Genomic DNA, 27,663 nt, shown 5'->3' on the forward strand with positions numbered 1-27,663 from the left:
ATGTCCCCAATGTATATGAATTATGGATTTGATATATCTGTTCATTTCTCTCCACTCTCACATGTCCGTTTACACTGGAGTATGTGGAGGCAGTTCATAGACAAGCATACACACATTCATATTCAAATGCATACGTTAATGCAAATCTGCCCACATGGCAGTGTCACATCAAACTAGACATGAAATGTGCAAGTGAAAACATATGTACCAAGCAAACATCACGTGGAACCTGCTTTGTTGAAGAATCACAACAGAGTTTAGCTGCACAGAGAACACAATGTGCCCTGTTACACAAATCGTCTCTGAAACAAAATAGAAACTATAAATAAGTAAACAAAAGCTTTTTGTTCTGATAGAGTCAAAAAGCAGTATAACATTTTTTTTTTCAAATTCCTTCTGGTAATATTTATCCTAAGAGGCTTCCCTCAAACTATTGGGACAACAAAAGGCAGAGAGGGATTGGGAAATAATCTAGATGGGTGAAGATAAGCAAATAACAGCGTAAAACAAATATAATGTTGCAATATGTGCTTGACCTGAATAAAACATAGGTACAGGTTGTAAGGTAGAACGTAGAAAGGTGTGGGCATTGCTTATGCGGAGAACCACTACTTGCAATCCATCAACAAGTATGGACACATTCACAATCCTAACGTTTCTCCTAATACAAACACATGTGGCAGGTATGCTTCTGCTAGAGGGCCATGGCTGCATGCAGAGTGTATGGGTATGGTCACAGGTACCAGCCTGACATATTGTCATACCTTATACTGTATGCTGTGGGTTTTGACAGTCAGCAGACTGGCAGACAGCAGGCAGAAGGCAACTCTCCAGCTGGGACCAACCAGATTTAAGAGTGCAACCCTTCTATCTAGGATTTAATGTGAGCTGAGTCACTGCACAGTCAAAGTAATACTCTCCAATTTTTCACACCACACTTCACATTGGCTCAGATGATTACACACTGCATTGTCAGACAACCTTTGAGTACAGCTGAGGCTGATGCAGTCAGAGATGTAATTTTGACTTTACGTTACAAGTGTTACAATTGTATTTAAAGCTAAAAATCAGTTATTCAAACGTACAGCCCTGCGTACCAAAACTTATGGTGTACACATTCATACCCGCAGTCAGAGCTTTTACATTGCATTAGCCTGCCAGCAGCACAAATCGCTATATTTTTTAACAGATTAATTATTCATCTATGGGCTCTTAATGCAGAGTATTAATATGAAATGACTTTTTTTTGTACCTTTTATCTGTCAGTGTCCTTTTCCATCCTTCACTTATGATAGCCCTTTTCTATCTCTTTGTCATTTCTGTGCTTCCTGCACTCAGACTTCTTTTCGCTCCACATGAGAGCTCTGTTTGCAATGATTGCTTTATAATTATATGTACCAGTACATAAGTGTTTGTCTGAATCTGAATAGATGTTCATTTTTGAAAGTGCACACATGTGTTTGCATTGTAATGTTTTATTATTCATTGTTTAAGAATAACTTTGCAGTAGACCCCTAGTTTACATGCATGTAAACAGGGGCAGAAGATTCCAATAGCAAACAAGTTCTGCAGTAATTACTACACTTTAGCAAAATGGTCCTCCTCTCTCCTTCTACCTATGCAGGTGGTTGTGCCAACACTGAATTATGTTTATTTAAATCTCTCTTTGTTCTCAAATTATAGCAAAGCTGACATTGGAACAACCACACAAAGCACCACATGCAATGTGTGTTATCATTAGCTGGCATGTGGTTTTAAGATATATCCTATATATTTAGTTCTTGTAAATGAGTACTTTGGATGAATGTGACAATTAAAGGCTTTTCAATGCAGTGAACAAGCGTGTGAACATCTGAGCTACATTAAATCCTTTTGCCCAGCCTGGGTAGGCTTAACTATTATAACACTGTATTACTTTAGTTGTTAATATACAGACAGTGTCAGCAGCAAAGCCACCAGGCCACACTGAATAACAAAACAAGTCAGATACAACTATAGCTTGTTTTTGGCAGCGGTGTGGATAAAATCCTCCTGTGTCATGAAGAACGACAGCTGTGTGCACTTGTTCTTTCGTTGCATGAGGCAGAACTAATTATCTTGGATCTTCATTAAAAACAATTTTAGCAAGGTTCACACAATTGTGTTGCATAAATCTCCCCTGTCTGTCTTTGTCTTTCTTTCTCATTGTGATTATATGGGTGTTGCCAACCTGCAAACACAGCTGAATGTCATACATTATTCATCTGTCATGTACTGGACAAAGTGAAATGCAAAAGCATGCAGAAGCACACATGCGGACACTGTATTCGCAGGCAAGGGGTATCAAGGTGAGCTTAGAGACACTGTGAACATTGTTCAACTTTAGGCCCAAAAACACAAACTACATTACACAACATGCACATTTCATCATCATCCCTCGCAGGTACAGGCTTGTCCTTTTTTGCTGCTGGGTAACAACTACAAAGCAGATGCTATCTATCAACTACAGACTGGAACATCATTTGCTTTTCATGGTCACACTTACTGAAGCTTTTGCTTTGTGTTTTCACGCAGAACAAGGAAAAAAATTCTCACCACACACCCCTGTAAAAATGTAGAGGAAGTATGTAGGCAGAAATAAGCATTTGGAGGCACAGACAAAACACCGGATTTCTGAATCTTAGCATTTCCTCAACATGTAAACAAATATGGGAACTGCTTGTCAAATTGTATACATCTTACTATAGATAGTATTAATCCCTTACATCTGTTACTTTTACATTGTGTCACTAGAAATTTTGATTAATTGAACTAATAAACTGAAGAAGATGACATTATTTTAGTCGGTTGCAGTACAGGTTCATTTTACTGAGGTGGCAGCGAAGTGTAGAGAAATGATAGGGTAGTTTAAATGCAGTAGTTAAAGAGATTTCAGAGGTTTTTGATACTCCCCTTTTATACTAACACTCAAACAACAGTTATTATCCAAGCTGGGTTCCCAATGCTGCTGACACATGCTAAACACAAGTCTGACACTGCTTAACATCGTATGAAAGGCATTCAACGGTACTTATATTAATCCCTATATGCTTTTACTTGCTTTAACCCTCAAGGGTATTTTTTCTAGGACATTCTTGTGCTCTACACACCATAATGAGCGTGCTCGCTTAACATTTATTATGAGTAGAATTCACCAAAGAATCTCAATGAATAAGACACAGTAACAACAAAAATCCTATCAAGCGAGCCTTGTTTGTAACAGTGTGACAATAACCAACTGAAGGTCCAGCCTTTATTGAACAATGGTGGTCATTAGACTGTTAACCCATGAGTAGCAGTCTAATTAGTGAAAAGGTCAAACCTGTACAGACATGGGGTTTGTGTGTGAAATAAATATATAGTGAGAAAGATTTCATATGAGAAAATGGGCATTCAGTGGCAGTTATTTAATATAAAATAATTGTGACTGAATCTTAAAGGAAGTTTGTTTATGTTTTCTCCACTGGCCTAACACTTGATCAGTGTCACAAGATGGTTCATCCTTTGCAACATACATTGGGGAGTGTCAGGGACCAAGCAGTAAGGCAACCGGACACAGTGGTTTAAATAAACTAGGGTTTTTATTTACCCAAAAGTCCACAAAAAACATCATACAATAACTAGGCCTATAAAAGAGGTCAACAGAAAATACCTCAAAGAAACATAACAGGTATTATTAACTCAACAAAACTGACCTCCCACAATGATAAACCAAGGAACCTATAGTGGCTTGGCCAATCCAAGTTGAACCCAAAGGATAATTAATAGTCACATCATACACAAAGGACACTGACAAAACCCAAATCTCCCCTTTGACATGGAAGCAGGTGGTTTGTCCCAATCTGTCCCAATTGGCTCCTTGTAGTATTTATGAGTCCTCAGCCACGCCCTTTGCTGAACCAGGAAGTAACCTCCCCCAATGGACATGGTAACTCAAGAGACAAAGAAAGTAATTAATACAAACAAAAACTTGCGTTAGCTGTGCTAAAATGTTTGAAGTAATGTCAGATTACAATCAAATAAAGAGTTTACCATTTAAAGCAAATGTGTGGTGTTAATTGGCATGTTTTATTGTAGCTGCACTGAAGCAAAACTACTGAAGATGAGGATGCAGTGTAGTTGGTTTACCCTGTGTGGCTGTGGCCATCACACACTCCCCACATTTCAAGAGGTAGTTGGCTGTGACGTTGTCCTTGCCTAGGATGTGCTGAATGTTGAAGCGGAATGGTTGCAGTGCCAGGGACTACCGGGTAATCCTTCCATTGGTATCCTTCATCCTTCCCATCCACTGAAGCGCTTTATGATCAGTCTCCAGAGTGAATTCTCTACCCAGGAGGTAATACCGGAGAGAGTCGAGGGCCCATTTGATAGCCAGTGCCTCCTTTTCCACGGTTGAATACCTGACCTCCCTGGGGAACAGTTTCCGGCTGATGTAGGCCACTGGATGGCGGTTGTCTGATGACCCCTGCTGACGGTAGAGAATGCCATTTTGCAGAACATACTCGTCTTCGTTGAAGTCCAGCTCAGCCCCTGGCTCTTTTTCCTTTGCCGTCTGAAAAAGAGAAACTAGGGATAGATCAGCTTTCTGCATTTCCATGATATTGGCTGGCATTTGAAACTGTAAGGTTAAATCTGGCTCAGTGCTGGATGGTGGGTTCACAACTGTGTGTTGGAACTTTTCCTGCCTCCTCTGTCTGCGAGTTTTCTGAGGTCTCCCGGATGTTGTGTCAAGCTCCTGATTGAAAAAAGGTAAAGCACTAAGAGTCTCAGAGTGCTCATTTGGTGATTTTGCCTGTGCTCTAGTAACTACAACATTACATGTTTGGCTTGCAAGTTATCAACAACCCCAATGTTCAAGAGGTAAGTTTGACCCTCTACTTTTATGTACATGTCAGCTGTTGAATAGCTTTTTTTCATCTCTATGCATACAACAGATTGGGATTGTGTCTCTTGTGCTAATAATGTTGGGTGGTACAAACTTCCGGTGTACAAGAGTCTGACTACTCCCAGAATCCAGCAAGGCCTTGATAATCTGTCCATTAACTTCTATGAGTGTCATCTTAATAGACTGGTCATCCTTACGCACATGCTCAATATGAGGGCAAGGCACAAAGCACATTTGTGTCATTTTGGCTGTATTTTGGGGGCAGATAGGTTTTATATGGCCTTCTATTCCACAGAGATAACAAATTGGCTTTTTTCCAAGAGGTTTAAATGGGCCGCTAGCTGATTGCTTTTCCCACATGGGAGGCTTACCCACACCAGAGGGTGCCTCCTGATCGTACTGTCGAGCTGGTTTGTGTCGATCCTTTGAACTCCATGAGTTATAGCTCCATTGTTGTTCTTTATTACGGGCAGCAACAAAGACATCAGCCAGTCCAGCAGCCTCCATCGCCGATCCTGGGTCTCGCTCTCGGATCCAGACTTGAAGCTCAGGGGACAACATTCTCAAATATTGCTCTAGTAGGATTATTTCACCAATTTTATGTATGGCTTTACCTTTTGGTTGGATCCATTTCCCATAAAGTTCCTTGAGTCTTACCTTGAGTCTTGAGTCTTAGTCTTAACTCCTTGGGGCTCTCGTCAGGGTTAAACTCCAAGGAACTAAATATTTGCCTGTAGGTCTCAGGGTTGATGTCATACTTAGAAAGAATAGCAGATTTTACTTGGTCATAGTCAAGAGAATCATCAATGTCCATATGCACATAAGCACCTCTAGCTTTGCCAGTAAGCAATGGTAACAAGTGAAAAACCCAATCTGCTTTCTGCTACCGGCATGCTATAACAATCCGTTCAAATGTAATCAGAAAGTGTTCAATGTCATCATTGTCCATTAATCTTTCCATTCTGGGCTCATGGTGTGTGCGAGACTGACCTGCAAGGTTTGGATAGGCAGCCATGGTAAAAGGCTCAGCTTGCATCTGAGGATGGTTGCTGGTGGATGGTAAGACTTCCACCTCTGATGGATCAGGGTCTGCGGACAGAGAATCTGGTACTGGAGATGTTCTGGCCTGAACTTCTAACTGCAAAAGCTGAAACTGCTGTTGCATTGTTGCATTCATTAAAACAATGTATTTAAACTCTGTAATGCAATATGTTACCTAAGTTGCCAGAAAGGAGTATTGTGGTTACTTAATCTGCAATAATGTCTGTCATGATGTACTTCAGCAAACTCCTTAACCTCTGAAGATCACATAACAAAAATGCCACGGTCATGAATTAGTTTGTTTGTGTCGCTGCAACAGTGCTGAACAAAAACTAGGTGACATCATCTCTGGGGGTGAAATCTGAGACGGGACATCTGAGTATGCCGGTTTAAGGTTACACTTTGATGGCCATGACACACAATAATTCACACAATACATTTGGTGAGCATCAAATGAGTCATATAACGACCTCTTATCTATCTATCGTTCTATCTGAATGCTTGTTTTAACTGACCTCTAACATGAAAAATGTATTTGACAATGGAAGATGATATTCTATTATTTAGTTGTGGATCAAAGCAATATGTGCAGAGATACTTAATCAAACCATTGAGATGGGAGATGAGAGTTAAAGAGAGGTAAAACCGAGAGCTTATTAAATGATTAGGTCAGCCTTATCTAATCTCTGCCACCTGCCAAACAGAAGAAACATGAGCTGCCTACCTCGGGCTGAGTCATGCACTTCACTTTCTTAAACAAACACACTTGCATAATCATTTGCACCGAGTAGACACGCACAAAGAGACACAAGCGCACACACAGCAGTAAAGCACATATAAACCTCCTATAGAAAACTAAGCCAGTGAAACAAATTATATCTCATGCTTGCAGTCCAATGCCAAACACTTTTCCTGACATGCCTTTGAGCCTTCTTTGCTTTTTACACCAACATTCATGTGGGCTTTGCATGTCCTTGGGCATTCAAAGACAGAGGTACCCAGAGCTATATGTTCGCTCCAGGTGACAGGAAGTTCAGGGAAATAGTTAATCAGATTGTTGTTGATAGATTTGGCTTGGCTTTGGCTGATGAGCATTAGCTGCACCGGAATTCAAAACAATCAAATACAGCCCTTATATAATAAAAAAACACTTTTCCTCTTTTTGCTTTTTGTCAGAGAAACATATTTGCATTCTACATGCAATCAATTTTCTACATTGAATACATCTGCAAAACCACTTTGGCCAAGTTGGCCCATGTCCCATGCATAGGCTGTACTGCAAGCCAGTTGTGAGGAGCACACATGCAGTAAAGACAATGTTCGAAAGCAGCCAAGCTATCCCCATCCAGGACTAACTCTCACATCCCCAGGCATCATATCTGCTCTCCTTGGACCACATTCTTCAAATGAGTGTGAGTGTATAAGTGGGAGAGGGGTGGTGGGAGAATTAGTTTACGTTCTTCCGAACCAAGCAGGGCAAAGGAGTTTTAATTGATTTTGAAGTAGTAGCTGTTGGGAATGCCTCTCACCGTTAAAACATGCTTGACACACAGAAATCAAAACAGCTTATTACCACATCAAAGGGGCAACCACCCTCTCGCCATTTGTGCAAACCCAGCCGCCAGTTTTGATGACACGGAGCATTTAAAAAAAAAGTTAATTTATGAACTTCCCTTTAGCTGTGTTAAGGTCATCTTATTGAGTATGCTCGGGATATGCAACAGCCATTATCCTTAGGGGGAGGGATTGTAGTCTATTTCATGCTAATCATATACAAAGGGGTTGAAGGGGAGTACATCATAGCAGGATGCGGTGGAAAAACCAAACCAAATCTCCCCCTAAAAATGCATGATTAAATTTTGTCCGCCAAGTATTGGATTTTGTTCATCCTCAGAGGTGTTTATCGGAGTTATGCTTCGCTCACTGTACAGGTTCATTCATGTGTTTTCTACTCTGATATCAGGCTGTCTCCAGCACAGCAGGAGGCTCAGCTCCGGGATGGAGAAGCTGCTCAACAGAAATACCAATCACTGCATACTGCATCATGAAGCCTAATGGGCCTGCTGTGGCAGAGAGACGCTCAGGATGAAAGACTGGTTCAGTTACAGTAAAAATCTTCACTCAGCCAATACCAGTATAGAGTTTGCGACGTTGTGTTGACAGTAGATGGTTAGATTATGTAATAGCTTTCCTTGTTTAGCTCTTATACAGTGAACACTATATTGTATAGTTTATTAACAGGGGAGCATCTGATGTTGAGTGACCGTAAACCATGATCTAAACTTACACAAGCAACTACTTTTTCCCACAGAAAAGAGAAAACAAGCGTGACAAACATGCTGGCGGGCTACACGCATATCTCCTGCTTGAGGTTCACAAGGGGTTTGCTTTTCATGTTATCTGTGACGGCAGCACATTTGACTATCTCTGCTGTAAACAGCTTATTAAATGCAAAGAAAATATGTATGTCATTAGGAGCATAACAAATAACCTAGCAGCACATTCAGTAAGTGTGGAATGTTTTCCATTTTAAGACTCTAATTAGTGAGAGAAAAATATTTAAAAGATGACATCATTTATATCAGTGTAGGAAATTGTATAGGACAATTTTCCGGGGCAATCTGGTACTAAAAGAATAAATATCAAAAGGTAAATCAGCACAGAAAACTGCTTCAGAAATGTGGGTGAAGCTGTCAAACACCTTCACCACAATCAGCAATGTTTTGAATCAGATGCAAAAAAGCAAATCACATGCTTTCACTTTTCTGATTGCAGTGTGGATGGAGATGGTAAGTAACTTTCATGGCACCAGCCATTTTCTTCCCTATTGAATCAGTGAGGATGTTTATCTTGGACTAGAAAGCAATATAAAAAGAAAAAAGTCTATGACACAATAGCATTCACAATAATGTATTACAGGATAAAGTCACCCCATCAACACCCGTCTGAAGCATGCAATTAAAATGCTGCAAAACAGCACCAAAAAGGCATATTGTGCTTTTGCCTGCAGGTACATTTGATCATTCAAGGTTGCAAACTATAAATGATATAAAAAGAGCAGCTTCTGTGATGGCTGCATCTGTACTCTATGTAATTAGGCCGAGACTGCCAGATGATGAATAAAAGAAAACGTCGCATAAAAGCATCATGGGACCTCTCATTACCTCCATCAAGACTTTGAATCTGCCTGTGCTCTGGAGTAGAAATAATTGATATACATCCCCATAGACATGGAGCAGACCATTACTGTGCCCTGAAGGTCTTTGGTGTCACACTGTAAGAGTCTGATAATGTGTGACAGGCCTGCCTACCTCAGTGTCACATCAACCAGCTGCCTGGAAAGAGAGAAGCTGCACATGAGAGTGAAAGACACTCTGACAGATACAGACTCAAATTCCTTTAGCTTTATATTTCCTCATATACCTGTCATGATGGAACTGATTCTGGAAAAATTCATTAATACGGATCATGCATTAAGATATAACAGAGATAATTTTCAGTCATCACTGGTTCATTCACGATTATTTATTTTACAGTAAGACTCAGAATACTCTCAAGGTGTTGGTTACCATGGTAGCCGCAGGGATCTGAAAGGGGGATGGTAATTAGATCTCTATTTTGGTTACACTGGAAGCATCAATAAAGTCCTATGTATATAAATAAATATGTATGTAGGAGTATCCTGCAAAACATACATGGCATTTACTTAATATTTTGACAGTATTTAAAGTTGTTATGAGAGATTATAAAATGTAAACGAATGTATTGCTCATGGGCTCAGTAAGTAAATCATGACTCATTGAGGAGAAATATTTGTCAATGTGTGTACCTTTTATTGTGGCCATACAAATACTGATTTGTGTAGAAGAAAATGTTTGTATGTGTGTGTGTGTGTGTGTGTGTGTGTGTGTGTGTGTGTGTGTGTGTGTGTGTGTGTGTGTATGTGTATGTGTGTGTGTGTGTGTGTGTGTGTGTGTGTGTGTGTGTGTGTGTGTGTGTGTGTGTGTGTGTGTGTGTGTGTGTGTGTGTGTTGTGTGTGTGTGTGTGTGTGTGTGTGTGTGGTTGCGGATGTATGGATGTATACAAACATTGTAGTGCTGTAAATGAGCCAGGCCCTTGGTTGACTGTACAGTGTTTGTCAGCTAATTAGCAACATGAGTTAGTGCGACAGCAGTTGGGGAGCGTCTCACACGCAGAGAAAAGCTGATGGGAGCTGATGGGCGCAGCAGAGCGTCGTTACTGGTGACTGAGGAAGGGGGGGGGGGGGGGGGGTGACGGCATCCAAACCACTGCTAATGAAGACATCAGCTCACTCGTATAGCCATATCTTAGTCACAGACTAGGCAGCTGTCAAAACTGGCATTATGGCGTGAGGATATTGCTCAGACAGTGCAGAAGAATCTTCAGATGTACACTTGCCAGTGAACAGAAAACAAATATTTGAGTCTGTGAACACACAATTATCTCACTCCAGTAGGGATGCTGGTGTCCATGGTGGAAATGCATATCAAATATGCAGAACTAAACTAAAGAAACACGCAAATACAATCAGATTGGCTGTGTTTGCTTGATTGATCCATCTGATTTCTTACTGTATGTGCCAGCTTCTTCGAGTACACAGACAAATTCACTAATCCACAAAGTCTGGAATAAAGTGACTTAAAGGCAGCTGAAAGATTTTACTTGATTTTATTCCAGGTTGCTCCTACTTTGGTTATGTTGACACCATTGAAAATGTGAACATTATTAAAAAAGATCATATGTGAGTTTAGAAAAGTTCTCTACGCTAGAAAACAAGAACTTGAAACAAGAAGGTAATATGAAGATATAATAAGTGGTATAGAAGATAATTAGATGAATGTAAGTCATGACAAGCTGCAAATTAAATGTGGAGGAGGATGCTACAGACGCTACAGATGTATTTTCCAAGTAGCTAACAGCAAAACTGTGGCAGCAATCTCTTTCTTGGTCGCACATCTCTCACAAAATATGTAATAACAAGTTGTAGTGCGGCCCAAGTTAAACTGACCGTGACATTTCTTCCCTCTTCACCTTTAAGAAAACATTTTTTGATGCATGACCCTGATGTGCACTGGGTATGAGGAAAGCCTTCAGTGCCAGGGGCTGATATTTTGTCTGATTAAAAGTTTGTGTGGTTTCTGCTGATAGAGTTCTCTGATAGCTGCAGAGCTATGTTTGTTGACCTCTAAAATACTGGTGATTGAATGTTTTGGAAGCAGCTGACATTTTCGTCCGATCTCATTCCTCAGCCAAGATGCCTCTTCATTGCAGCAGCTTTGTCTGTATCAAAATCAGATAAAGTCAAACTAACACACACACAGACACACACACACACACACACACACACACACACACACACACACACACACACACACACGAACACACACACACACACACACACACACACACACACACACACACACACACACACACACACACTATTGAACCAGCTTGTTGCTGTCCCTTTTTCTCACCCAGGAAAGTTCACATGAACAGCTCCAGTCAGAACTCGCAGTTGTACTTAATTAAAAAAAATCTGACATCTCATACGCCATGTGACTTCTGTCTCCTTGGTGACGCTTGAATCAGATTGCCCTTGCCAGCATGACAACTGCAAGCCAGATAGATGCATGGCAACTCCCACTGTGTTAGTTGTATATGTCATCAGTTATTCATATTTGGCACATGTTGCTGTCACTGTCTCCTCCATACAAATGGCTGATGATTTATTAAAGAGGATTTTTGAATGACTCTAGCGAGAAATGATGACAGTTATGATAATGGCCAGGAGTAGCTGCAGGGCTTACACCACAGGAAAGCAGCAGTCTCAATGTAAAAGCCCCTGCGGTCTTGTAAAGAAGCATCAATGTTGTTTGTTTATTATTTTATCAGCATAGAAAGTATGTTGAATTTAATCCCCAAACGAAGAATCTATTTATTGGTTGTCAGTGGGATGGAAATGTATTTGCTGTCTTGTTAAAGTGGTCTGTAGAGAATTAAGAGCTGGAATGACAAAGGAGAAATACGCTCCATCAAGTGATAGTTAAGATTCATTGTTTTATTCATGTGCCTGACCGCGCAATATTATCAAAACAAAACAACAAAAAGCAGAATTGATTTCATTTTGAAACATGAACTTGACATCATCCTTTCAGTTTTGTGTCTATCTTCTGCCAGTGCAGAAACAAAACAAATATGATTAAAAGGTAGCAGCGACAGCATAAAAAACGCACACATATCACACAAACATGAAAGAAACATACATACGTATCTTTAAGTACAATTATCATAACACAGACAAAGCAGGGTTTTCATCTGTGCAGTTCCAGGGTGTGAGAGAACAGCAGTGAAAGAAAAAAGAGAATAGCTCTGAGTTTGTTGAGAGCTCCCTTGACAGGGCGCAGAACAGGCTATTACTTCATATTGCACCATTTAAGCTGTTTTTATTTTGGACTCTCAAGCTCCTTCTACCATCCAACACTGTCTCAGGGGATAACAATCAGCCTTCAACAAAAAAGGCAGACAGCTAAGAGAGTTGTATACAGTTTGTGTGTCTATGTGTGTGTTCGGGTGCTTGGATAAATGAGGTAATTCTCTCTTTGTGTTTGCATCAAGAGGCAGTGGCTGTCACTTGTTCTCGGTTGGCTTCGACTTTTCCAAAATGCTGCTATATTCAGGTTGACAATGTGTAGTCTTGGGTGTCACCCTCTCACCTTCACGACCTCTGAGACATCAAGATGACTTCCAGCCGCTCCACCTGGATGTCAAACTGTGTGTCATATTCACATTTACATTCAAAAACTTGATCTGAGCAAATGAAGGCAGAGAAAGACATATACAATTTCCAAATCTCAGATTATCATAGTGGGTGCTGCCATGACAAGCACATTGACTCACCGTTTTTGGTAACCTGTTGACTGCTAAAGGCCTCTGCCCTCTTGGGGGACCATAGCTCCCTCTAGTGGTGGCGGATTTTATAAGACTGATGTGGAGAGACAAGAGAGAGAATAAAAGCATGTAGCTCTTGATTCAAGCAAATAAAAGAAGGCACTTCTGTCAGGCCAGTATCCTCAGCTTGTGAGAAAGGGGAATATCAAAGGCAAAACAGGGTCACGAGAGAGAGGAGTTGAAGAGAGATTCAGTGAGCTGAGGTGAGTGGAGGCAAAAAGTGCTTCAGAAAAGACTTTTAGAATTCAAGAGAGACGTTGCGTAATTTGTGCAGATGGTGGTTGGAGTGTGTCTCTCCCCTCATGTCAACCCAAACCCTGCCAGGACACATTATCCTCTTTTTCAGGAGGGAACAGGGCTAAAGTTGAGCTGTCTGTGTGTGTTTGTGAACATACATGCACAAAGCCGACAGCAGTCAAAGCTAGCATCCATAACTATATTGATCATCTTGGTTTTTGTTAGCCGCATGCTAACATATTTTTTCCTTGAGTTATCAAGCCAAAGAAATTCGTTGATAATAAAATGTTGACTAGATAGTACTACATAAACAGTCATAGGATTTAACAAAAGTTTTTTGAAGGGAACATTTCTGTACCTTATTTCAGAGCAAACCATTCAATTCTGTAGTTATCCCAATATTATTATCCTCATGTTGGCACTAGAGGAAAAGCCAGGGGCTCATGAAAGTTGTTAGGATTTATATCCAGGGAACCTTAATTTTATGTACGTAAGGTTGTGAGTAAAATAAATGTTGAAATGTTTCACTCAATAAGAGAGGGATTTAACCAGCTCGTAGTGCCAGTCTGGGGATCGTAATAGTCATTGTTTATTCATCCTCTGTGCCTAAAGAATTTCATGACCAAATATTTTGGCAATTCATCCAGAAGTTGCCCAGAAGCTTTAATTCAAAGCTAAATGTCTTTATCCGGTGGTACAAAAAGAAAAGTTTGAGGATCACTAATCGACAGTTGAAACTAAAGACCTTAAGGAAGGCACCTTGCCACAATAAAATAGATACACTATGCTTATGCCTGGGTCCTGGCACTGAAAACCCTAATGGAATGAGTCAACGCAAATACCAATTGAAGTTTAATTCGCTTTTGGATTAGTGACCTTCATACTCCAGATAACTGTAATATTGCATTCAAGATGGTATACCTTCTATAGGAGTAGTTTTAACACATTTAAAAGTCAGGGATACAGTTTTCCCTTGAGAAGTAGGTACACCACTGTTTAAGTGTATGCACTTGTAATGAAATGCCCCTGTAGCTCAATTTGTTATGGAACAATTGCTACATGATTTCTGTAAATCTAGTCCATTCATTGAACATGAAGGACAAAGCATAAAGTTGATGCCAAATCAGATCTGGAATGAGATCATAGCAAAAGAGATATCCGGCTCACATATCCATGCTGGCAAACTGGGAACCATAATCTTTTAGCAGCTATAAGTTTGGGATATTGGGAAATAGAGGGATTATACATTTTGAATTGCTCCCAATCAGTGTTGGATAACGCGTTACTGTAACGCCGTTATTTTGGCAGTAACTAGTACTCTAACGCATTACTTTTTAAATTCAGTAACTCAGTTACCGTTACTACATGGTGCGTTACTCCGTTCCTGCGTTAGTTTTTTTATATAGTCAACATCCAGGCGAACAGAGTACTTGAGTACATGTACTTAGATACTTCCTGTGTCACATGCTGAGACGGGCTGTGGGCGTGTTTGTGTTGTTTACTAACAAGACTATCATGGCGGCAGCGGAGCTCAAGTCTAGTTTCTCCACCTGGAGATATTCTCACTATTTCACTTTTGTCGAGCACAAAGAGAGAGTTTCTGTTAAATGTAAGTTGTTTCCTGGCGGGTCAAATATCCTATCTACTGCCCAAACCAGTCATTCAAATCTCTTAAAACATCTGCAAAAACAACATGTTGGGACCCTATGGCTGGGACGTAGCTAGTAACTAAGACCGGCACAGACCCAGACTCATCCAACGCCACTCCACCTCCACCTAAGCAACAGCGGCTGGATTGTAACCAAGGGACTGCTAGCCAGGGAAAAGTCGATAAAGCCATTGCACGGTATGTTGTAGAACACATGCAGGCTATTGCTACAGTGGAGTCACCCGCTTTCAGAGAGCTAGTTAGCATGATAGCATGATAGCATGTCCGGGCGGCACACGGCATATGGGACGGAAAACTTTTTCCACAGTAACGCACAATTTTTTTAAGTAATCAGTAAAGTAACTGCGTTACTTTGTGAATGAAGTAACTAGTAATGGTAACTAGTTACTGGTTTTCAGTAACTAGCACAACACTGCTCTTAATGCATTGTATCTAAAGTCAAAACAAGAATCACTGTAGAATACGTTAAAGTTCACACTGTGGTGACACGTTATTGGACATAATTCACCTTGCTTATTGTGTTGCCACACGGACCCTTTAGTGGGGAACACCTGTAGCTTTAGCTGCCATTCCTGCTAGCTCATCAGGCAGAGCAGTGCATGTGTTAACCTCTCTGAAAGTAATGGATAATAAAGATTGGAACTCCATTCTTAATACACCGCCTCCGACTCTCTTTTCACGGCACTACACTGGTGACCCTGACTTTTCCGAGAAAGTTTCCGGAAAATTAACGAACATGGCTGAGCGCGATGTTTTCATAAAGCTGCCGGAATTCTGGGAGCACACCGCGGAGGCATGGTTCGCACACGTGGAGGCACATTTCGCCTGCCGACAGGTCCGTGACGGGGACCTAAAATACTACCATGTGGTAGCAGCGCTGGGGAGCTCCACGTCGTCCAGGTTGGTGGGATTCATCGCAGCCCCCCCACATCATGGCAAATATGGCCCTTCTCCTTAAGACATTTAGCTTATCTGCTAAGGAGAGGGCCCGCCAGATACTTGACATTCAAGGCCTAGGAGACAGCAAGCCATCCCAGCTAATGGAGAAAATGCTAAATCTGCTAGGGGGGGAAGATCCCCGTATTTTATTCACGGAGATTTTCCTGCGTCACTTGCCTCCCCGGGTACAGACGGCGCTGGCCAACACGCCTGTCACGGAGCCCCGTGCTTTGGCTGAGGAAGCGGATCGTTTTTTCCTGGCTACGCAACAGCCCGGGGCAGAGACGTTAGCCGCGACGCTCAGCGGCCCACCGGCAGTCAAGAAAGCGTGGCGGAGGCCGGACACGGCTGTGGCTAGCCGGCGTGGAGACGCCGGAGAGTGCGTTTACCACGCACGTTTTGGGACAAGGGCGAAGAGATGCATCGCTCCGTGCAGCTACAAACCCCCGGGAAACGGAGGGGCCGGCGCTCAGTAGTGGCTCTGAGCGTCAACAGCACGTGCAGGCTCCTCTTCGTCAGCGACAGCGTTTCGGGGAGCCTGTTTCTGTGTGACACGGGCGCTCAACGGAGCGTAGTTCCAGCGTCGAGTGAAGACGTCGCCCGTGGGGGGCACGGACCGCGATTGACGACGGCTAACGGCAGTCCCATTCGCACGTACGGCGTGAGGCCTATGTGTTTGTGCATCGGAGGACAGCGTTTCAGCTGGGATTTTGTGACAGCGGACATTTCTTTTCCCCTCCTCGGAGCGGATTTTTTGTGTGCTCATGGACTCTTAGTGGACGTTAAAAATAGGCGTTTGGTTGATGCCTTAACGTTTTCTTCCCTCGTGTGCACACTTGGCAGCGCAGCGTACGACGGGCTGTCAGGCTCGCTGTCAGGTGCAGACACGTTTCTCAGACTGTTGGCCGAGTTTCCAGACCTGTCGCTACCCACCTTCTCTGCGCTTACCACTAAGCATGGCGTGGAACACCACGTCACTACCGGAGGGCCTCCTGTCTATGCCAGGGCCCGGCGGTTGAACCCTTCTAAGCTGGCTGTAGCGAGGGCGGAGTTCGCAACCATGGAGCGCCTGGGCATTGTCCGCCGCTCCGACAGTCCTTGGGCTTCCCCCCTGCACGTCGTTCCCAAATCGAACGGCGGGTTCCGCCGTGCGGGGATTACCGCCGACTCAACGACGCCACTACGCCTGACCGCTATCCGGTGCCGCACATTCAGGACTTTTCGGCGCATCTGGCCGGTACGGGGGTGTTTTCCAAGGTGGACTTGGTGCGTGGATACCACCAGGTGCCCATGCACCCCCTGGACATTCCCAAGACAGCAGTGATAACGCCTTTTGGACTTTTTGAGTTCCTGCGGATGCCTTTTGGACTCAAGAATGCCGCTCAGACGTTCCAGCGCCTGATGGATTCGGTGCTGCGGGACCTGCCGTTTGTGTTTGTTTACCTCGACGACATACTCGTCGCCAGCGCTTCAGTGCAGGAGCACCTGTCCCACCTCCGAGCCCTTTTCACACGGCTCAACGAACACGGATTAATCATCAATCCTGCAAAGTGCCAGTTCGGGGTGTCGGACATCGATTTCCTGGGGCACCGCGTCACCAAGGGCGGTGCGACACCTCTGCCAGCGAAGGTGGAGGCTGTTGCGGCGTTTCCTCGCCCGCTCACAGCCCGGTCGCTCCGTGAGTTTCTGGGGATGGTGACTTTCTACCACCGTTTCATCGCTCGGGCCGCACACATCATGCGGCCGCTGTATGAAGCGTTGAAAGGCAAGACCCCCGTCCAGGAGATCGACTGGACAGCAGAGGCGGACGGCGCTTTTGCTGAGGTCAAGACCGCGTTGGCTCAGGCGGCTTTGCTGGCACACCCATCATCTACGGCTCCCATCTCCATCACCACGGACGCGTCAGACTACGCGGTCGGCACAGTGCACGAGCAGTGGGTGGAGGGCGCTTGGCAGCCGCTCGCCTTTTTCAGCCGCCAGCTGACGCCTAGAGAACGCAAATACAGCGCCTTTGACCGGGAGCTCCTCGGACTTTATTTGGCCGTGCGGCACTTCCGTTTCATGCTGGAAGGCCGTGAATTTACGGCGTTTGTCGACCACAAGCCGCTCACCTTTGCCATGTCAAAAGTGGCGGAGCCTTGGTCGGCACGTCAGCAGCGGCAGCTGTCCTACATATCGGAGTTCACTACGGACATTAAGCACGTGGCTGGCAAGTCGAACCTGGTTGCTGATTGCCTCTCCAGGGTCGTCATCGGTGCCGTCCAGTTGGGCCTGGACTATACTCGCATGGCGGCAGACCAGGTCACAGATCCCGGCGTCCAGGCCCTGAAGGTGGAGAGCGCGGGGCTGCGCTTGGAGGACGTGGTGTTCGGCGACGCGGGCATTACTCTCCTGTGTGACGTCTCTACGGGCCTGGCGCGGCCTGTCGTCCCTGCCAGCTGGAGGCGTCCTGTGTTCGAGGCTGTGCACGGCCTGTCACACCCCGGCGTTAAACCTTCGGTCCGTTTGGTAGCGGCGAAGTTCGTTTGGCAAGGACTGAAAAGGGACGTGAGGACTTGGGCCAGGGAGTGCGTGGCTTGTCAACGCGCTAAGGTGCACCGCCACACGAAGGCCCCGTTGGAGCGTTTCCTGGTGCCTGAGAGGAGGTTTGATCACGTCAACATTGACCTGGTTGGTCCGTTGCCTTCCTCTCAGGGGTTTTCCTACCTCCTCACCATGGTGGACAGGACGACCCGTTGGCCGGAGGCGGTTCCGCTCGTTTCGACATCAGCCGCAGACGTTGCCCGGGCCTTCATTGCAACGTGGGTGTGTCGTTTTGGCACCCCGTCAGACATTTCCTCAGACAGGGGCTCTCAGTTCACGTCCGAGCTCTGGAACGCTGTGGCAGGCGGTTTGGGGGTTAAGCTGCGCAGGACTACCGCTTACCACCCTCAGGCTAACGGTCTCTGCGAGCGCTTTCATCGCTCCATGAAGGCGGCCCTCAAGGCCGGCCTTACGGACGGTAACTGGGTCGACAAGCTGCCCTGGGTGATGCTGGGCCTGAGGACCGCACCTAAGGAAGATCTGCAGTGTTCTACAGCGGAGATGGTCTACGGTCAGCCGCTGAGAGTTCCGGGGGATTTCCTCCCAAATGCATCGGCTCCCTGGTCGGCGTCGGCCCAGCGGGTTTTCCTGCGTGACGCCGCTGAGGCCTTTGTTCCGATCCCTACTACTCAGCACGGTACTCAGGTGTCCCAGGTTCCCGCAGAGCTCCGCTCGGCGGAGCACGTGTTCATCCGGCACGATGCGCACAGAGGCCCCCTGCAGCCCCCTTATGATGGGCCTTTCCGGGTCTTGGAGCACGGGGACAAGCACCTGGTGGTCGACCTGGGTGGCAAGGCCGAGCACGTCTCGGTGGACCGGGTGAAGGCTGCTCACCTGGACTTGGACCAGCCTGTGGTGCTGGCTCGACCTCCGCGACGGGGCCGCCCCCCGGCCTCGTCCCCTGTCACGGATTTAAGACCTGTTGTTCCGGTCCCTTCCCTTCCGGGGGCCGCACAGGCGGGAGTCACTTTTCCGACTCCCGTGCTCAGGAGTCGTGGGGGTCGGCGTGTCGTTCCTCCCCGCCATGCTGATTTTGTTTATGTGTGAATTCAGGGGGGGCTTGTGTGGTGACACGTTATTGGACATAATTCACCTTGCTTATTGTGTTGCCACACGGACCCTTTAGTGGGGATTCCTATCCTAGATTTAGCTGCCATTCCTGCTAGCTCATCAGGCAGAGCAGTGCATGTGTTAACCTCTCTGAAAGTAATGGATAATAAAGATTGGAACTCCATTCTTAATACACCGCCTCCGACTCTCTTTTCACGGCACTACAACACTTTATAAAGACAAGGGAGTTCTAGCCTGGCTGCCATTGTGCAGTGAAGTTTGTCCCTGTTAAATATACTCTGTGTTGCATAGATACAAGCATTGATTTGCCTCTCAAATTCAATGTTTCTTCGTTTTCTCTGACAGGCATTGCCATGGAAACACAAGGCAGTGGAATTACAGTAAAGTTAAGAGAGAGGATGTAAGAAGGAGCCAGTCCACCAGACTGTGAAGGACTGGTATAATTTCAGACTAAAGTCAAAGCTACATCATCTCTGTAGGGCTGAGACGTCTACAGCTTTTCTTGAAGGTCCTCTTGTACTTTTTGTCTTTCACATCTTTTAGAAAAACACTGTTAGTTTAACCTTACATTGTAGGCCTACATAACAACCGCAGTGATTCCCGCAGAAATGAAATATACTTTGGGGGAACGACTCGGGGCGTGAAAAATGTTGAGATTTTTTTTCTCAATTCCTGCATTCTAGTGAATTTTCATAGTAACACTGCACTTCAGACAATCTACAACTGGTGATGGTGTCTAGGTCTTTAAGTGTTAAACAGCTGAGAGCAGTCACTGCTGTTTTTTGTAGTCTTCTTTCACACACACATCTTACCAAGTGTGTATGAACATCCTCACATACCAACAAAGAACATGATCTATATCAAATTTAAGACAGAAAACTCCACACTGGTATCTGATCGTCAATCACCGGATAACTTTATTTTAACTATATACAAACTGGTGAATGAAATGAGCAACAAACTTAATGGTTGCACAGACGGCACAGCCTGTTTGAGCAGTGGATCCGTCGCGGCTTGTCAAAAAAAGTATAATAGCTCCCCCCAAAGTATAATTTATGGGTGGCTCCCCCCAAAGTATAATTTATGGTTTTTAAAGTTTTTTTTACTCACTGAGCACTCATTGCCACCAATGCAAATGCAAATGAGTGCTCACTGAGTCAAAAAACACACAAATTATACTTTGGGGGGAGCCATTATACTTTGGGGGCCCCCCAAAATATTAACATGCTGTGGGAATCACTGAACCCTAAATGTCTTAGGAAATATGGTATCTTTGCCTGTTTCCACAAAAGTAATAGCAAGGAATGTATCCTATTCTTGTCTCTCACACAGATGGGGTGTTAAACATTGATAGGGCTGATGCAGGGAGAAAGAGAGACAGAGCAAAACCGAGAGACTCTACTTTCCTCTCCGTTAGTTTTGATTTGATTACTCTTCAGCATCCAATTTTGTGGAGTAGGGACATCTGTTCAAATGCAGCAACTGCAGATATTCTAAAACTGACAGGCATTCATGTGCAAACATAAAAAAGTACAATCCAGCTTGTGAGTAGTTAGACAGTGAGACATGATTTTATGTAGTGCTGACTTTAATGTATTCTTTAGCATGTATTGTACTTACCATAATACATACTATGTAGGAAAAATGCTTAACTACACCTTGCCTGTTTAGGTGACGTTTACCTTCAGTCTGGTCTTCTATAATTAAGAAATGCTAAGATGATGTTACTATAGTTACATGGCCAATCAAGACTAGACCTTTTAGGTGAAATGCTCGGGTTATATATTTAAAATGTTTGATCTGCCGCGTTGTCCTACATTGTGGAACCATGAGAAAAGGCACAATTCATATTTTGCTCAACCATTACAGATGTGAAAAACCTTGACACATTCTTGAAAGTCAGATTTTTCATCTCATAGTAAATGTTTAATTACAAATCCAATGTGATTGAGCCAGCCAAAACAAACAAAAATGAATAAGCGCTGTTTGCACAGACTCTACACACAAACACATATTCAGGAAGCGCAGACTCCTTGAAACACAGTCAAAACACACAACTTCCACGTCTCATCTATAAGTTATATTGTGCATTCAGAATCACATGTAAATGTTGTATGGCTGATTTGCACTTCAATTGCATGAAATTAACCTCAAACTGTGACTTGTCTGCCCAAATCCTGTCACACTTGACTCTCAGCAGTTTCTCAGACCACAGAGGCATCCTGTGCTTTTGCAGAACCACAGATCACTGTCATTGCCCGTCATGCTTTCAGAAAAAAAACATTTCGTCTGCTTAGCTGCTCCCTTAGACATGCTATGCTCTGACTTCTCCCCATCAAAGACATAGTATCAAGCTGCCTGAACGATGTTACATAAAAAGGAATCTGTCATTCACGGTATGTTGCTTTGTAGGTGTAAAGCCACAAAGTTGATCTCCTGCCTACAGAAGCTCAAGTGTCCATTGCAGGCAGTCAGAAGCTGGTGATTATGCAAAGATGTTTTAGCTGCAAAAGGAAAAGTGCCTTATTAATTATCATGAATTCATAAAGGCAGTAAGAACATTTCAAAAAACGTGTATTGACTATTATCAAAAATAATTATTTAACTAATTTAATTTAATTATTGAATAAAACATAATAAAAAATGCTGTAAATACGGTGAAAATGTTTGACTTATAAAACATTGCATGTATTACATTACATAAGAATATCAGTGCATGCTGTTTTTTCTCTCTTTTTCTCCTCTGATCTTTGAGCTTCAATCGTCTGCAATGGGTTTGGTGTTAAGAGGGTGTTGCTCAGCCCACAGATTTTCGCCAGACTTATTTCCTCCTGAGACCTTGCTCCGGCATATCTTCAGCACCAGTAGGACTATGACCAACATTGAGCAGATGACAGTAACTATGAGCATCCCCATCCAGATATCAGACTTGCATTTTGGCTCGGAGATGGCTTTAACGACTTCTGCAAAGAAGTGGACAAAATAAAAAACGTTACTTGCATCCACGTAATGCATGACTTACCATGATTTCCAAACAATGGAATTTGCTTAAAGATACTACTAGTCGCATTATGATGTGCAAATTGTAAGGACTTCATGTATGTGAATACAAACTTACCAGGCTCAATAACTGTGAGCTCTGTGGTTTTGGAAACTGGTGAGAGCTGATACCAGTCACCATGAGGATCTTGAAGCCACTCCACCACCTCACAGACATATGAACCATTGTCTGAAATTCGAGCTTGCCGAATATTTAACTCAAAACTGGGGCCTTGAGTGCGCTTCATGCTGATTCGCTGACTGTGGCTCGGTTGTACATTTGGTCCGAATGTAACTAGAGCATCCCTGTCTGATTTCATAATCATCGTACTTTCTGCCTGCTGCTGCAGTAGCCAGGTGACCGCATAGTGAGTGGGAGCAGAGGGTTTTGAGTTAACTGAGCATTTTATTTTGATGTCAGTGTTGATGTTTCTTGTCAAGGCAGGGGTTGGCGTCAGATCAAGTTTGCTCGCTAGGACAAAGAGGGAAATATAAGTCATACATGGTTAGAAACTTAAATAAATGAAATGCACAATGCAGCTTTAATCCAAAAATAGCCCTTAATATGTAGCATACAAAATGTCAGCTTACTTGGGTTCAGCACCGAAATAGCCACCGGGTTGGATAGAGGCAGCTTCTTATATACATTATCCAGGAAAACAGAAACTCTACACTGGTAGATTCCCACCTCACTTTGGCTCACACCGTTGATGAGCAAATAGTGAAAGACTCCATTCTTTTGTTTCTCAACTTTCAGCTGGTAGCGGCTCTGGTCTCCAGACCAGCTGATGGCACCATCATAGTACATTGTCAGGATGTTATCTAGGGTTGAGGCATCACGCTGCAGGCTCCAAGCCAGTGTCATTGGTACAGGTGGCCCTTTGACCCGGCACATCAACTCCACATTTTCTCCCACAGTCACATTGTTGTTGCGACTTATCAGTGACACTTTCACAAAAGATTCTGTAACGTTGGAAAATAAAAAAGCAAAAGTTGATGATCATACAATTGTCATGAGAGTTTAAAGTAAACAAGAGGTGTGTGTAGATGACATTTCCAACATACTGTCTGTCTCGTTCAGTTATTGTAATTCGCACAACAATATGGTATCATTTTCAGTTCTAAAACAAAAATGCATATTATATGCAAATACGGTATGCAGTGAGGTACTTTAAAGTCTATACTCAGCAAATGCATGTTAAAGCGCTGGAAGTGAAACCTGCTATATTTATTACATCCTAGAGCACACATGTGTTAAGCAGAACATAAAATATCCACGTGTTTTCTTTTCTTAGGCAGCTACTTGTAGTGGGGTTAAAGTGCACAGTGTGTTCTGTTTAAAACCTTAAACAGTTTTCCTCATGACTTCGCAAATGTCAAGGTATGTGAAAATGTTTCCTGAGGTGACGCAATAGGAAGACATTGCAAAAGGGATAGTGTTATGTGGAGCAAGATTGTGCTCAGTACATTTCTTCAAATGACATTGATATTTCTTGCATGCGAAAGATGCTGGGCTGAACATACTTCTGAAAGAGATGAGAAAGATTATAGGACTCATAACTGAACTGTTGGTTAGAAGGTAATCCAGGTTTGTTGAAAATCACTGATTATGTTTTTAAACAGCTAATCAGACAATCTATGTCATAAGAGGAACCTGGAGTGTCAATATAACGGTTTCATCATACATTTTTCTTGAATAATTTGCACCACAGAAAGAGAGCCACATCTTACCCGAAGGAACCACTGTCACAGTGGTCGTCTGTGATTGGCTGTTGGTCTTGCTGTTGCTTTCCCACTCAGACACAGCACACTCGTAGACTCCTGCATCAGAAGGTCTGACCTCATCAAGCTCAAGGATGAAGGTGCCAGCCGCAGTACGCGTTGCATTTACTTTGTGACTCATGAACTCCGCTTTTTCCACAACACCCTCCTGACTTAGACTAATGACTTTGGTGAAAATGGCCGCTGATGTGGATGTCGATTTGCGCTGCCAGGTGACAGAGAGTTGACCTTTGACCCCATGCACTTTACAGGTGAGCATCAGCCCATAACCTTCGTTAACACCCACGGTGTTTTCCATCTCAACTGAGAGCCCACTTTCTGTGATAAGGTAAAGCAAAAGATAGTTAGTGAGTGTGTTGAAGAAGATAATAAGAAAACAGCAACTTTATTATTAAAATAATCATGTGTTATCTCATTAATAGTAATAATAACTTGCAAGATAAAATGAAGATTATATAACTTAAAATCCAAGGTACATCCTGAATAAAATTAAACTCTGTGTATATAAATGTTTGTGTATATAAATGTTTGTGGGGGTGCTAGTGGAGCATGCTCACGAACTGTTCGTCAGAGCCTCACAGCGGGGTTACTGAGGAGCACATAAAGCAGGCCCTTCACGCGATAGCAGAACGAACAGGTACAGGAGAGGTAGAGCGAGGGATCATTGTCCACTAGTTAATCGATCGCAGATGGCGTCGTGCTTGCGGACCTAAATGGGTCGCGTAATATACTTTGGCGGACGTTAATATACCTGGGCGACCCGCCCAAGTAAAGTCTATGTGTATGTGTGTCTTAGTTGACTGACCTGTGGTTAAGATGCTGATCTCCTGAGAGCTGGAGTCCTGGGGAGCTCCCTGTGTAAAGGCACCATCTGGACCTCTGTCCTGGAGCCATGCTCTGCAGATATACTGGCCTTGGTCCTCGGTTCTGACGGGCTGCAATTTGAGATGGTAATCTCTGTCCCCTATCCGAGATGCTCTGAGCTCTCCTTCTTTCATTCTCCCACTGTACTGGGGCCCCACAGACTGAATGCCTGTAGGGCCAATGCAGACCAGCTCAACATTTCCTCTGAGCCAGGCTACAGAGAAGAACCTTTCCTTGAGGTTCTGCATGTCAACATTGCAGGACAGTGACAGCTCTTCCCCCTTTTGCAGAGTCACCGCCTGTGCAGAAATGCTCACCGCCAGAGACGACGTGTCTGGCAGGACTTCTAACGGAAGCAAAGAATATTAAGCAGAGTGAGACAACCACAGTCAAAAAAACATCCTGCCATGATGCCACAATGACTGAAAAGAGGAAGAGTATAGTGAATACGTCAACCCAAATCAAGATCGGCTATTTAATTTTCATGACTCTTACCTCTGGCTTTGACATTCAGGGTAGTTTCCTTTGCAGCTTTCTCTGTGATGGAATACCAGGATTGGTCAGGATCTTGAATCCACTCCTGAGCTTGGCAGTAGATCCTGCCTTGGTCTGATAGCTCGAGCTGAGCCATGTTTAGCTGGTATGTGGCCTCCCCCAATTTATCTAACCTTATGTGTCCAGCTTGGTAGCGCCCTTCAAAACCCGAACCTGGGCTCAGTGTGAAATCTCTACCCAGAGAAATGATAGGCTTACGATCCTCACCGTCTTTGTGGAGATACCAGGCAAAAGACAGATGCGTGTGCTGGATGGTGTTGCTGGATGCCTGGCATGTTAAAGTGAGAGCATCACCCTCATTATAGCTCAGTGTGGGGGGGGAGGCAGGTGATGAAACACTAAGGGAGTTGTCAATCACTATGGGACCACATCAGAAGCAGAGAGAAAGAAAGGAAAGTCATATACTTTTGCCATCTTAGTTTACTGCGCTGTAGTAAGATTCTTACATTCAAAAGTCCACTTACCTTTCACTGTTGTCTTAACACTGTATGTTCCATCATAATTAGATTCATGGTTGACTACAGAGCAGTCATATTCCCCTTCATCACCTTTCACTAGTCGTTGTATCTTAAAGAATACTGAGTTTGGATTTTCATGTTTCAGAGTAATTTCGTCGCTCCTCACACGTGATTTATACACCGAATAGCTGAAATCTGGGTCTCCGGTGCTGATGATGTTGATTTCCGTTGCTTTTGCAGGCTTCTTCACACGGAATTGAATTTCTTTAGTAATGTTCTCACTTCTGAAGCCACTCACATTGCAAGAGATGGAGAGTTCAGAGCCCACCACACGATACAGAGGCCCAGCCTGCACTTCGGTGTTCACTTGTGCTTCCCCTGTTTGATGCACAGACAAAACACAGATACAGATTTTAGTTACTGCCACTTACAGTGTCAGTCTGTTTTATAAGTGTGCTACGTTACAGGGTCTAACCTTTTATTATTTGTAATGACATTTTATATTGCTTTTCAAAAGAGGCAAGAGCACAAAGAACACCATCAAAATGAATCAAAACAATACTAACAAAAAAGAACAAGGAAAAAAGAAATACATAAATGAATAGACAGGTGCAGGAAGGCTATCATGTCAACATTACTTAGGTACTGCCAAATTATGGTATAATTCTATAATTCTCAGTCCTACATAAAGATGATATTAACAACCGGAGCACTATCAGACCCTATTTAATAATAATCATCATAAAAAATAATATCATAACATTACAATACTCTCATAAACCAATGTTTTATTTTCAACTCCAACTTTATTAGCTTCCCAACCTTTGTTTTTCGTATTGCATAGGTATGTGAAGAAACACATTGTAGCCTTTAAGTTGCTTTCCACATTGCAGGAAGTCAAACCTTTTCGTGTAAAGTAGGTTATAATAATCATTGAACTTGCAATGCCTGCAAATAGTGGACACCTACTCTTAAAGGACATTTATTTGTAACTATAATAAAGGAAGTAATTGTTGCCGCTTTTCCAGACTCAAGTGATTTGATAGTAATGTATTTGCCTGCTTCAATAAATGTATATGAATAGACAGATATAAGAAAAGTTATTTAACAATTATGAGTAATTGAGTTCAGCCACACAACATTTTTACTCAAAATGGACATAGGCTTCTTTCTTTAAATGACTATTTATTTTATTTTCTGTTTTATTACTGTTAGACTACCATCATTTCACACATCATGATCACTGTCCAGAATGAAATCCAACTGCAGGTATTCAATGTACTAGCCTACTTACCACAGTGCAGAAGTAGTCCCAGACACAAGAGCAAGTCATTGGCCCTCAAACAAGTTTTCTGGGAACACTTCATCCTGAATCTGCCTCAGTTGTAACACAGTGTTCACACCATGAGCCCTGAGTCAGTCAGTCTCTCGTGTGAGAATACATGCGTTTGTACTGAGACAAGTGGTTGATGCTTCCTGTACTGAAGGTACACTAAGAGGAAGTCTGACATATTTCCTGCACACAGTTGCGTTGCAGATGTTCTTGTAGATCT

At 43.4% G+C, this 27,663-nt stretch overlaps 1 protein-coding gene across 1 annotated transcript; it reads right to left on the reverse strand.

Annotated features, from left to right (window-relative positions):
• Nucleotides 1–21,304: 21,304 nt before the first annotated feature.
• igsf3l (immunoglobulin superfamily, member 3-like) lies at nucleotides 21,305–27,582 on the reverse strand. Its single transcript, XM_034213478.1, has 8 exons — nucleotides 27,405–27,582; nucleotides 26,117–26,488; nucleotides 25,593–26,009; nucleotides 25,039–25,443; nucleotides 24,183–24,551; nucleotides 23,043–23,414; nucleotides 22,531–22,923; nucleotides 21,305–22,375 (listed from the first exon to the last, which is right to left on the reverse strand). Exons 1-8 carry the CDS (start codon nucleotides 27,475–27,477, stop codon nucleotides 22,170–22,172), a joined length of 2,607 nt encoding a protein of 868 aa, XP_034069369.1. The 5' UTR covers nucleotides 27,478–27,582; the 3' UTR covers nucleotides 21,305–22,169.
• Nucleotides 27,583–27,663: the final 81 nt, after the last annotated feature.

This window comes from Gymnodraco acuticeps, unplaced genomic scaffold (genome assembly GCF_902827175.1).
Source record: "Gymnodraco acuticeps unplaced genomic scaffold, fGymAcu1.1, whole genome shotgun sequence".
Classification (NCBI taxonomy): domain Eukaryota; kingdom Metazoa; phylum Chordata; class Actinopteri; order Perciformes; family Bathydraconidae; genus Gymnodraco; species Gymnodraco acuticeps.